General features: G+C 45.2%; 2 protein-coding genes across 3 annotated transcripts in view; one reads left to right on the forward strand and one right to left on the reverse strand.

Annotated features, from left to right (window-relative positions):
* Window positions 1-13176, reverse strand: part of Ance-3 (angiotensin-converting enzyme Ance-3) — a 172939-nt gene that overhangs the window by 90309 nt on the left and 69454 nt on the right. The gene's annotated exons all lie outside the window — the stretch shown is intronic.
* Wat (worker-enriched antennal transcript) overlaps window positions 1-13176 on the forward strand; it is a 29719-nt gene that overhangs the window by 13100 nt on the left and 3443 nt on the right. For both annotated transcript variants that reach the window (XM_076821282.1, XM_076821281.1), the window contains exons 2-3: window positions 1715-1844; window positions 6352-6450. In XM_076821282.1, coding sequence (XP_076677397.1) covers window positions 1715-1844; window positions 6352-6450 — 229 coding nt within the window. The remainder of the gene's footprint in view (window positions 1-1714; window positions 1845-6351; window positions 6451-13176) is intronic.

The following is a 13176-nucleotide window of genomic DNA, read 5'->3' on the forward strand; positions in this document are numbered from 1 at the left end:
GCCTCAGAAATCGCGGTCGTGAGTAGTTCCTGTAATTAAAGTTTGAAACGCGCCTCGAATGATACACTTTCGCTAATAAATATTCGCTCGTCAACGGCCGGCCACGATTTACCGGTGCCAGTCGAAAGAATCAATTAAACGGCGCACTATTGTACTGTGATTTACCAGGCTTTAGCTAAAACAAATCCTGCAAAATGCCTTCGCAATTACGCTCCGCTATCGCGACCATAACTCATCCCCGTTAATTTATTAAACGACAGTTTACGAGGAGCACGCGTTTCAGAACGCTGGCGAATGGTAGCGAGAATCGACTTTCGATCGAATAGAAACGTCGGAGGGAACTAACGGCCTCCGAGTGAGCAGTTCGAATGCTGATTTTATTCGACGGCTATTGGCCCATAAATTCTCGTACATTGTTGACCAACGAGGCGCGGGCCACTCGTAAAAATTGTCCCGCACCTCGCCTGGCTACTGTATAGGGTGGTATTGAACAAAAGGGCTCGAATGTGGCATTCAATTCCTCGTGACAACAAAATTACAGTAGTTGCAAAAACAATGGACTTGGAAGTGGTTTCATAAAAAGCATTGTCAATGCTTATAATATTTCTCGTGCGATACGATCGAAGCTGTCGCCTCCCCAAGAACTCTAGTACCTGTATCCGAGGCTTTCAATGCCTCCAAACACATTTGCAAAGAAGTACACACTGGTTTTGATAACTGAAAAACTATTTATGCAATTGAAGAAATACTCGTAAAAATCAAATTAAATGTACAGTACTTTAAATTATTTTTTCTATTTTTTCCCAATTATCTTAAGAATTATATCATCCATCCATTGCACAGTGGACTTGTTCAGTTCAAATTGTAACATAATTCAATGGAATTAGAGGGTACTCTGAAACGATCTAGAAGAACATTTTAATCTATCTTAGGAGTTTCATATTTTATTCCAGCGGAAGAGGCACGGTATAATTATGTTCTTAACGAAGCGTTTTGGAGCGTGAAATTTTCGAGGTATGTTCGCTAAAATCGTAACACGTCCAGCGCTGTGCCAGCATCATTTTCTATTGGCCACACCGCGTATGCACCGCGTAGATCGTCAATCACGCGATCGCGGTAAACGTTTCGCAGTTACGAGCGTTTCCAAGCGCGCCTAACGAAGCACGTCGCGCCGCGTTAATCATTTTTCGCTGCAGCACCGTGGAATTTGCGTTAATTGCAACCGCGCTTCCGGTCCAACGGGGCTCCGACTACTTTCGAGTGGTTTCCGCGTCGAGGCGTCGCGATTGTACCCCGGGGACCGGGCGATTAAACGCATCTGAAACGCGACTGGGCGAAAGGGTTTCGATTTTAGTCTGTCGAAAGGCATTCTTTCGCAAATGGAAAGTAGAAGTGAAAGTAGCCACGGATGCGTAATCGAGGAGCTTCCAGTAATAAGTCCGCGGTCCTTGATGTATGTGCTAATCGAAAGAAGAAACCTGTCAATCGTAATTCGCCAGGAATTGATAGGAAGATTGTGCAAATTGATGGTCCGCCGGGCTTCTTCTCGCAACGCAACCATAAGTGTAAAAAACGAGAGACGATTTGGGGAATCCCTGTGACCTCGTTTATCAATTCAAAGAGGCTGGATAAAAAGTTTCTTCGTCGCCACTTAGAATTAGTAGAAACTTAGACTAAATTAACGAGGACTAAGAAGTAGATGTTTCTGTTGCAGAGAATCCTAGCGGCCTTCGTTTTACTCGTCCTGGCGGTGGCTTCCGCCCAGGACTACAATCAGCTGTTCGCAGGATTCGGCCCTTACCTCAGCCAGACAGGAGGAATGCGAGATCCACGATCGAACAGGGGTGAGCAGAGAGCCGTCCAGCATTGTTCTCCCCATCCGAGAGTCGAGTAACTTGGTTTCCATCATGCTCGCCCATTTTATCGCGCGATTATCGCCGACTCCAATCCCAGATCTGTCAGAAGCATTCGCCGGCGAGTGAATTCGCGAATTCACCGTGCAATTAAATTCTGCCCGCGTTCCCGCCGAGCCGTGACGCGACTGCAAGCGAGATGATTATCTAGATACGGAGGAAGGTATATTATCGTCGTAATCCAGATATCGAACCTGTCGCGATCCCGCGAGCGATACTTTTGCCAGAGCAGATTTCTATCTGCGCGGTAGACATTCGCTGGCAACCGACGTCCGTGATTAGAGTAATGGGCCCGATGAAAGAAGAAAGCTTGCTTTGGAAATGCTGGAGATCGATCTAATGGGGTTCTTCGCCTTATTTTCCAATGGATGAGTGAATAGCGAAGTTAAATTGTTAACTCGTTCAAATCTTGAAGTTGCACTTGGAAATTACTCCTCAAAGCAAGCCGACGCGTGCTGCTATTCTCGAGGAGGGAAACCGCGACGCATCAGACGCAGGAAGTCACTGTGAATCAGTTCTCGAGTACCACAATGCAAATTAGCTTGCGAGAGGTGTCTGCTGGTTCTGTACCTTCTTCTTGGTGACCCTGAAGAGGCACGAAAGCGAAAAGAGAGAGCGGGGGCGTTATTTCCCCGCGGGCACTTTGCTCCTTATCTGCCGTTCTAAGGTCGCCTCGATTGATCTGACATTTACGACACCACGTGTCGACGCGCACGTAACCAGGATACGCGATCCCCGCGTTCGAGTGGAACGCGGTGCACTGGAATGGGTGCCAAGTTCAAACTCACCTACGATAAATATCACTGCGAAAACGACGCTGACAAAATGCTGAGTCGTGCTGGAACTGGTTGATACCTTGCTACTGTGCATTAAGCAACGCGTTCCCCGGTATTCCAATTTTTCCAGGATAATGTCTCGAAGGTGTCAGTTCAGCTGAACGTGCTTCTGAGTCACGGTTTCCTCTGTCAACAGGCTTGTTAATCGATTCCCGCTGCCTCGTCGAAGCTGCTCTCCCTTTAAGGGGAGGTTCTGGTCTAAATGTCGATTTTTCTTTTATTTCATTTTTCGAATGTTCAACCTTTTAGGAAAACGGGTTTGAAAGGATTTGTCCAAATTCGTAAAATTCCCGAAGTTATAGGCATTTGAGTCGCGGCAAATACATGGGTCACAACCGGCTACTCGGCGCTCACGTAAAACTTTAAGGGGAGGTTCTGGTCTAAATGTCGATTTTTTTATATCATTTTTCGAATGTTCAATCTTTTAGGAATACGGGTTTAAAAGGATTTGTTGAAATTCGTAAAATTCCCCAAGTTGTAGGCATTTGAGTCGCGGCAAATACATGGGTCACAACCGGCTACTCGGCGCTCACGTAAAACTTCAAATGCGTTTTTCTCGAAACAGTGTTCTCAAAACGGTGGGACCTGTATCTTCAAAAGTTATTATCCGATTCGACTGAAACTTGTTTTATTTTGAAGATTATTCTTTTGGCTAGGGGGAGAACTAAAAAAATTACAAAAAGTTGAAAATTTATAATTTTTAAAGGCGTTGAAAGGACGAAAAATACAGGGAAAAGTGATTTCAAACGTGAAGTGTCGTTATTTTCTAAAAAAAATGTAATTTTTGTAATTTTTTTTAGTTCCCTCCCTAGAAAAAAGAATAATCTTCAAAATAAAAAAGGTTTCAGTCGAATCGGATAATAACTTTTAGAGATACAGGTCCCACCGATTTGGATCAATTTTTTGACGCCTTAACTTTAACGACTCCACAGGGCTGTTTGCACTGATTAATTATAAAACAAAAAATATATTTCTATAACATAAGACATCCTTAATACAATGCAACAAGTCCCATTAAATTATATATAGTAGTTTTCCTTTAATTAATTCCTAAATATCACCTATTTTTTGGGGCTCTAGACCAGAACCTCCCCTTAACATGCACGTTTCTGTGCCAATTCCGTTAATTTCAGAGAAATATTTCAGGTCGAAGGTATGCTAGCATTGGTAGCAGTGATACAGGTTTCAATGTTCACGGGGCGGTTTATTAATTCTTGAAAAATTCAAGGCTGTGTTAGTTAGTGGGAATAATATTCTGTTAATATAACTTTTAAATAGTTGCGACGAACTCGGTAGCTTTGAGGTGTGATTAGGGAATGTTTGACTGGCATGATTTATTAGACAGATCGATCAGATGTTGGCCACCCAGTGCCGGAATTTCGCAACGATCATAGACAACGGTGAGAAATTACGCGAGCATATTACACACAGCTTCCTGTGACGTGTTCCCCGTGATTAGACACGATTATCCGTATCTTGATGACCCGACGCGAGCGACGTCGATTTATAATCGTCCATGCTGGAAATTACTTCCCGACTGGGAAAGGATTTCCACCGGTTTTCCTTGAGAGACTACTCTTCGAGATAATCACAAACGGAGATATAAATAACCATCTAGACATCTGCCACGGAGGGTGTTAAAATATGAAGGTGGAAATTAATTTTCAAGGCTGGTTGAAGACGGGTAATTAAACTTTTGAAACTACCCCTGTCCATTAGCAAGATAAATCAGCAAGTAAGGCTTCCAGGTCAAACCTCTGTGTACAAATATTAATCGATCGTATTTTCAAGTAACTGCAACTCATTTCGAAACCACGAACGCGTACCAAGAAACGTAACCGACCGTTAAACAATCGAAAATACTCCCGGGGGTGTTCAGTATCGTCGATCTCAATTATTGTCTCGACAACGACCGTGAAGGCCAGGCCACCGATCCTTTCGCGAACGATTTTGCAATCCCGGAACGATTCGTCCTGGCGAACCGATCTGCGATTTGCTCGAGCCACTTCGATAAGGATCGTATCGCCGAGCAGCGATCGTATCGTCGAGCAGCCGGGTCGTCGAGGTCGTGCCGAACGAGTAGTCGTGTAATTTCATTGAAATCGTGGATACGTATCGCGACCCGGCGCCGAGTAAGGAAAGACGATGGCTAGGATAATCGCGAGCATTCAGGTTTGACAAGTCGTTAGCTCGGTTGCGTTGGTGGTTCGCGTTTCACGATTTTTCGTAAATGGTAACGCTCGTGGGAAGGAGACGCGAAAGGCCGGGGACCCTGTTTCTCATTAAAATACCAACGGTGATTGAAATCGGGACGCCGCGAGTGGAAACGCTGGAAGGTTTGGAAGCAGTTAATGGGAAGTTTGACGGATGACGTTTAATGTTTCGCGACGTGTCTGGTGGAACTCGAGGGATCGCGCTTGCTCTCCAGTTGTGTCAGGGCTCTATTAATCAGGAGGATTCTATTAGTACCCTGTCTTCCATGAGAATATCGTTAATTGAAAGGTATTTCGCTGATTGAAGCGGCGCGTTGTATTCGGATTGAAATCGTTTTGAGTGGCAGTGCGGTCGGGCAAGTGAACATCGTGCTCGAGTGATCCTGGCATTCAATCACCCCCTGTTTTCAAGCGATGCATGGAGTGGAACGTGTGGACACTCGAAGTTCGATTTTAATTATTTCTACAGAGTTAATTGTTTTTTAATAATTTGTGTGGATTCATAGCAGAGTATGGGTGCACTAAATCGCAACTGGATAACGAAGTTTCAGCTCCTAGGCACTTGATTTTCAAGGAATCTCTATCGATTCATCTCTTGATCCATTTAGAAACACTGCAAATCAATTTTAAATTTTTAAATGTTTAAAAGTCTAGTACCTAGATTCATACAGACTTTCTAAACTTAAGGGGGAATTCTAGCGTAACTTCCCGTTTTTCAACGCCACCTTCGGGAATTTATTTAACAAAAGTCTAGTTCTAGTCATCTGAAATGGAAAAACTGAGGTTTATTTTATTTATCATGGAAAAGAGCTACAGGATCGGCCCAGTAGTTTTCCAGATATGCAAACACCCGTCTTGAAAACCCCTGTTTCGAGAAAAACGCGTTTAAAGTTTTTACAGACAATAGTGCCGTACGGAAGCCACTACCTTTGGACCTCCACATCTTTGCTAATATTTCGAATTTCAAAAAGTCGCTTTGCAGATAGATTTGTCACACCACGAACTACGAGATAATTAAAAAGAAAATGTTTTTTTTTTAACCACCTACTCTAGAGTACCCCCTTAAAAACCCAACAATTTCTACACCCTCCATACTCAATTATTTGCAAGTTTTATTCCTACACCACCGATCCTCAAGTAACATAACACACATTACAACAAGATTCTTCCCATAAATCTAAAGTGGATCCACCAAAGCGAACTTCTACCTGCTCCAACACTCAAGATCCTCAAACCTCCCCCAAAATATCCAGCAATCACCCGAATATCAATGATCCCTACACCCTCCAGCTTCAACTAACACACTTAAAAATCACCGAAGCCTCTTCTCCGCATAGAAATCCACGAAAATATCTGCAAAACATCTGACGAAGAATATTTGTGCCCCAGGTCCAGTGCTGTTCCCGCCGGGGCCTCCTCCGAACAGCGCCGACACGAGCGGAGTGGTGGTGGGCGCGAGTGGATACGGATTCGTGCCACCCAACTCAGGTAAATGAGTTCGGCGTGAAAAAGGGACGCTTTTTCCTCGGAAAGAGCGATCCAAAGAGGGTAGCGACAAAGGCATCGAGTCCGCTCCCAACACGTACCACCAAAGACACTCACCGAGGCGAGGAGTCCCTTTGGTTGGGGTGAAACTAACCACCCCCTCCGAGCACTGGCACACAGTCGTGCAATTCCTCTCGCCGTCCCTGTGCACCTAACTTGTGAATAAAACGCTATTTATTTGTTGTCACACACGTCAGATCACCCAGCCAGACGTCCCTGTCCCCGTTTACTCGTCTCGACCCTACGGGCCCTTTCACGCGAGACACTTTCGTCACTGGTGACAGGTACCTTGTATATATTCATACAATCACTACCTTCCTTCACGTTTCGCCAATAAAAAATTGTCTGTATCGAGTATGCGCATCAGAAATACCGGTCACGAGACGCGAAAGTGGAAGCACCTTAAGTGGAAGAGTGCTCGTTGTGCATACGCGAGCGATTAGAATATTAGAAGATTAATCGTAGTTCGTGATTTCGTGGTGTATGCACTCGTTGGCATTTGTTCACTTTGTTATTTGTGACTGTAGATCAATTTTGGTTTCACTGTTAGTGAAACATATTGTCTTTCTTCTTTGAAGAGAGAAATCAAAGTTTTCCTGATAATTCTTAGAGTTTTTAATATTCCCAGAGACCATGTTTGTCGTAGCTACTTTTACGAAAAACTTCGCCTCTGCTACTTTGTTGCAATTTTTACTCGCAGCTCAAATGAGAGCTCTCTAATTTCTGGAGCATTGAAACCAAAAGCCGAATCTCAGTTCGCCAATAGGACAGTTCATCTGTGCAGAAACTGCAGAGCAGCTTCACGAAAACGATCTTCCTTGCCTCGCTTCCTTCAAATAACAAGTGAAGACCATCTTCCCGGTCCATCCTCGGTTGCCTTCGATCATCCTGAATAACGTCAGCAGACGGAGCCAGCTCCTCGGCGCGCAGGATTCGAGCGAAGGTCGCGTTCGATCCTTGGCTTGCTTCCGCGAAAGGCTGTCCATCCTGCTCGTGATCGTGAACCCGTCGAGGACGACAATTCTCCTCCTGTCTTTCACTAACAAATGCCAACAACTTCGTAACACTGCCACGAAGATCCAGCGTTCAGGGACTCTCCCGAAGGTCCTGATGCTGCAGGAAGCGATTGCGAACCCACGAGGAACGTGCATTTAACACTAACCTGCCACGTAGTCGCGCACTAATCAGATGCCTGTGCTAACTCGAGCTAAAAAGTTTGGCCCTCGCTAGGCTTGACACTGACTCAGTCTACCTAGTTGCACAAAGTGTTGAAGTCTTGTAAATAAGATAGAAGAGCAGGTAAGTTAATCATTGCTGTATTATTGCTTTTAGTTCCCGAGGAATATTTGGGAAAAGGTTTATTCTCACAGATTATGCAACGTTTTAGCATCACTGTACCAAATAGTGTATTTAAAACATTAAGGGACCCCTTCGCATAATATTCCTAGTAACCAACTGAATCTTCTCCTAAAAGAAACGTATTAAAATATTGGAAGGCTCTGTACAAAGTTTCCTCTAAAATTAAGCTGCAATAAGGATCGAAGAAGTGCCCCGAAATTCAGCCAAATCTGGGACAACGATATTTCCAATGAAAGTACCCACGGAGCGTCTCGCATAAATCACCTCGTAAAATAATCCATCTGCAAACAGAAGCCCCGAGATTTCCTGTTCCTGGGATTACGCCACGGGGATCTGCAGGATTTCTTTCGCGGCGTGATTTCTCTGGTAAAGCTTTCGCAGTCGAAGGAACGAATAAAAATCCCCAAGACTCTCGTTCCTCATTGTCGAGCCAGCCAATGGCGTGTCTCCTCGTTCGTCAGGCAGATAGCGGAAGGTAGAAAGAGATAGGGGCGACAGGAGTGGAGAGAAGTAGTGGTTTCCTCGAGGAAGAGCCAGCCGCGGAGTGGGATCCACTTGGTCGAGCGAAACCACTTTACGGCGGGTCAGTGAAAGTGTTTTCGCCGACCTGGTGGCTTAAACTCGTTTACGCGTAACCTTACTCGCCTCGATTCGCGTGGCGTAACAGGTGTTACGAGGTCAGTCGGGGGCGGTGACAAGGTCGCCTCTTTTGGTCGCGAGATCAACGTTCTCCGCGAGCGAGACCACGGTCAAGTTCGTGATTTCTGGCTTGAAACAGTTCCTTTCGAGTTTCTTTCTTGTGGTGAAAGCGAAACACCTTGCCATTGTCGACGGGGATTTGGACTACGTCCATTCTCTTGTACTCATCTTCTCTATTGTGCTCGTGGTAGTGGGTGGTGTCTGTTTAAAGACTCTTTACTGTGGACTCTCGATTCTGAATTGACGTTTCTGAGTTTTCTGTTACTTGTGAGGTCCTACATAGTGCGAAGTAGGTTCAGATTTGAATTTCAGGTTGAATTGCAGGTCTGGGGTTTAGGAATCACTGATCCTGGAGGCAAATATCTGTTTTCTAAACTAATTAGATTTTATAGACTTTAACAGTAAGCTGGCTTCTTTGCATCCTGGACTCTGTTATCTGGAAGTACTCCAAGGAGAGTATAATAGGAATTGAGGATTCTGGAGGCCTTTTAGATGTTACCTTAATTGAATAAAAGGAACTTAGATCACAAGATTTAGTGGTGGGTTGCATTATCCTCTCTAAAAGATCTACAAGTTCCCTAAATTTTAAATGAACACAAAAATCAATGTATCGATGAGGAATCAAGGAAATCAGAACACCTGAACACCGGGAGACTTAATAAAAAATCATCTCCCTCGTTACCCCCGAATTTCCCATGAAACTCCACTATTTAACCCCTCAATTTTCATTATTCCCCCATTCAAAATGACTTCCCATCTGACACCCATAAAAATCGCTTCGCGGCTGCTTTAACGAGTCCAGAATCCTCGTAGGAGTGGACTGGCGGATTTATAATCGCTGCCAGACACGATTGCGCGTCATTAAGCTCGCTGGTTGCTCCCTTTATCGTCAAGGCGGTGTCGTTAACGAATTACCCACGGTGCAGCGGGTTCACGTGAAAGGACACGATGCCGCATTCACAGCGCGTACGCCCTGGTAACGAGGAACGGTAATGTAATTTAAAAGAATCGTAAGGGCCGCGGTGAATTTTTAAGACCCGCCCGCTGGCATAATTTTACGACCAGCCATCGCGGGTAATCCAAGAGAAACCGAACCCCCTGGTCGCGGTACAAGCTGTTCCTCGAATCGTTACGCGACACACGCCGTGATTACGAGTAATAACCATGAATTAAATTAACTGGATCAACTACTTGGGAAACTTACCGCCCCGTTTTCTCGGTAGAACGAGCTCCGCGTAGATATTTCGTTGCGCCAATATAGCTTCATTCAATCATGTCTCTATAATCGTGTGAAACTATGCGGATAATTCTTGTGCGTTGAGAAAACCCTGTTACAAAAGGAGGTGGAAAGAAAACAGAGTTAAAGAAACAAACTAGTCACCAGCACTGAATAATAAGAGAAATGGGTAGGTAGCAATCTACAGAACCAATTACATCTTCCATCCACCTTTTATCTTCCATCTCCAAAATGTGCACACCTGAACGACGCGCAACCTCATCTCAGAAAATTTCAACCCGAAAGAGAACGCAGAGCTTAAAGCCAGATTCCACGAACAGCCTCTAGACTCCCCGTAAGTCGATCGACCTTTCTCACGAGAGTAGCCCAGGTTGCGCGAGTAGAACTCGAATCGAACGGGGAATGACTTCGATGCTGGAATAAATCTCCGGCCCACGGAGGCCTTGTCAGTTATGATCGCGGCCGTTGTGTATCTCGCAGGCGTTTTATGCTCGTTAACGCGGGCGCGGGGGCATTAATCTCTGGAATAGCCGTGAGTGATTAACGTCGCGGCTCTTGTTCGAGGCGAGAGACCCGTTAAAAGCGGGGGCCCCCGAAAACTTCTCCGCTAGCGGGCCGCCGCTTTTATCGCGATAACGCGGAAGATTAACTCCCTCTGCTCTAGCAGATAACAAGCGCGAGGCATAATTTAATTCGCGACGGGGAGGCCGTGAAGGCTCGTTCTCGTTAATACCAGCGACGAAGAGGGGGTGGCCCGTTAATATCGAGATCGCCCGCGGGAAACGCGCTGTCTGCGCGTTACCTCGCGTCCTTCTAATGAGGCCACTGGTCCCTCGCGCCTTCCTTCAGCCACGATACCGAGCTCGGATCCTTTTCGCGGGGAATAATCGGGCGGAAGGGACGTAATTATGGGGGCTGGGGACGGGAACCGCGGATCCAGGGGGACAAATTCCTGCGAACCGAGGCGGACGAGCTGGATACATCGAGAACGTCGTTTCTTGGATGGCTTATGGGCGGTAAAAGTTTAATGAAATGAAAATTTAATCGATTCTTTCGCTGCGCGCTCGTGGAATGCACTGTGTTGAAATAGGGGAAAGGGTTTCTAGGAAGGGATAAGATGTGGTGGTTGTATTTTTGGTGGGCAATTGTATTGGAAAAATATTTAGACTAAATATATTTTTAGTATTTCTCCTTCTAGAGAGCCATTCGTGGATCGATGCGCAGTCCAATGCGTAGCTCGATTTTTTTTAAAGGTGCTCCGTGTTATTGTGATCGGTAACCAGTTGATTGTTTATGTTGGAATAAGATGTGGAAATGATTTGGCAGGCACTTTGTGGGGGGATTTATAGAAAATTGGGAGTAGATGAAGCTTTGAAGTAGAGTTGCTGGGTGTTTGATTCTTCCGCCGTGGCTTTGAGGGATGGGGAGGAAGTGCAGATAGAGAAGATTGGTTTAGCTGTCAAAAATCAAAGAGCTTGGTAGCCCTCGTAGGTTTTTCGTGCGTCCGTCCGCGTTTCGTTACGCTACGTACAAAGAGCCAGGACCCTCTGGATGTCCTCGACGGAAATTTATGTGGGGTCGAAAGGGAGGGCGTGAAAAACGAAGCTTCATTTCCAGGGATGCCCCCCCTGAGAAGAGAATTCGCCGGTGAAGAACATTTCGGCTAAGTGCTTCACGGGATATTAGCTCGAAGCGTACAAAAAAGATGATGCGGTTCTTTGTATTAAATGTACCAAATACTTTAAGCCAGATACTGTGACGGAACACGTTCTCAGGCAATTTCAAATAACGGCAGACGAAGAAAACTTTCGTTTCAAATTCTTTGTGTATTATTATTATTATTAATAATAATGTTCCATTCCAATGGCCCAGAGACTTCGCAGCAAAGCACCTTCAAAATAATAAAAGAGACCAAACATACCTCCACAATTGCATTTCCTATAAAAAACAAGAACCTTCTCATTTCTACTACAAAACTTTAAATAACTCTGTTTAATACGAAAACCAACAAACTTCTCCATCCCAGGGTACCCTCGGACATTCCTCCAAAATTCTCATAAAATACAAGAAGGGCCGGGACACTTAAAAAAAACCATCCCCCTAAACTACCAGCCGCAGGCTCGCAACAGCAGGAATGCAAAAATCAGAGAGCCAACGTTGAATACCTCCAGACTAACGTCCCTCTAAAAACTAATCACCCAAGAAACGCGAGCAACAAATAGCCCTGCCCCGAGAACAAGCACTCTCGCGAGCCCGCCCACCCCCGCGCGGCCGAAATTTACGAACAGGGGGGGAGCCCTTTCGCAGCCTAATGGAACCCACTCGGCTCTCCCTTGCGCGTCGCGGTTAACTTTATTGTCAGCATCGCGGTCTGCCTCGCGTACGCGCAGCCAGGCGGCTGGAAAAGCGAGCACTTACCAATCAAAGGGAGAGGGCGAGGGGGAACGGGGTCAGTGCTGCGAAGGGCGCGGAGTCAAGGTGACGAGGGTCCTGTAATTAACAGCTTTGAAGTGGTCCCGCGTCAGACTTCTCATTAACAGCGTTCAGGTGTCTCGGCGATTAGTCGCCGGAAAGCGGACTTTGCTAGTCAGCTGTGCTGTCGCAGATGCAAGTCACGTGGGATTTCGCCGGTACCGAGGCTGACCCACACTGGCAACGCCTCGCGAACAGCTGGATCGAATCGTTATAGAAAAAGAGGGGTTTTTGGGCGTGAGTTGGCAGAAAAGCGAGGGATTCTTGTTTAGGGTGTGTTTACACGTGGGTTTGAAAGCTTGAGCGTTGGGTGATGGCGAATTTAGTTTGGGGAGCTGTTGCTATGTAACCCTGTAGGGTGGAGAATAGTTTGGCAGAAGTGGAGACTTTAGTTAATGGGATGTGATTTTCAGATGTTTTTAGTTTAGGTAGTTGTCCCAGATTTGGTGGAGGGGTGGCGAAGTGTCTTAAGGGCTGTTCCTGTCTAGAGCCCAGAAAATAGGTGATCTTTAGGAATTAATTAAAGGAAAACTACTACATATTATTTAATGCGAATTTTTGCATTGAATTAAGGATGCCTTAAGCTATTGAAATAATTTGTTTGTTTTATAAGGAATCGTTGCAGACGGAACTGGGGAGTCGTTAAAGTCGAGGTGTCAAAAAATTCATCCAAATCGGTGGAACCTGTAGTATCTAGAGCATTGGTCTGAAAAACAATGCCAGATTATTAAAGGGCATGAAACTCGCACGTGGTCTGCACCAGAAAAAATTACAAAAATGTCATTTTTTGGGAAAGTAACGATATTTGAAAATTGAAATCACTTTTTCCCAGAAATTTTCAATTTTTTAAATTTAACTGGTCTATCGATGAACCAGCAGAATATTCTTCAAAATAAAAAAGT

This window comes from Andrena cerasifolii, chromosome 10, assembly GCF_050908995.1.
Source record: "Andrena cerasifolii isolate SP2316 chromosome 10, iyAndCera1_principal, whole genome shotgun sequence".
In the NCBI taxonomy this organism is placed as follows: Eukaryota; Metazoa; Arthropoda; class Insecta; order Hymenoptera; family Andrenidae; genus Andrena; species Andrena cerasifolii.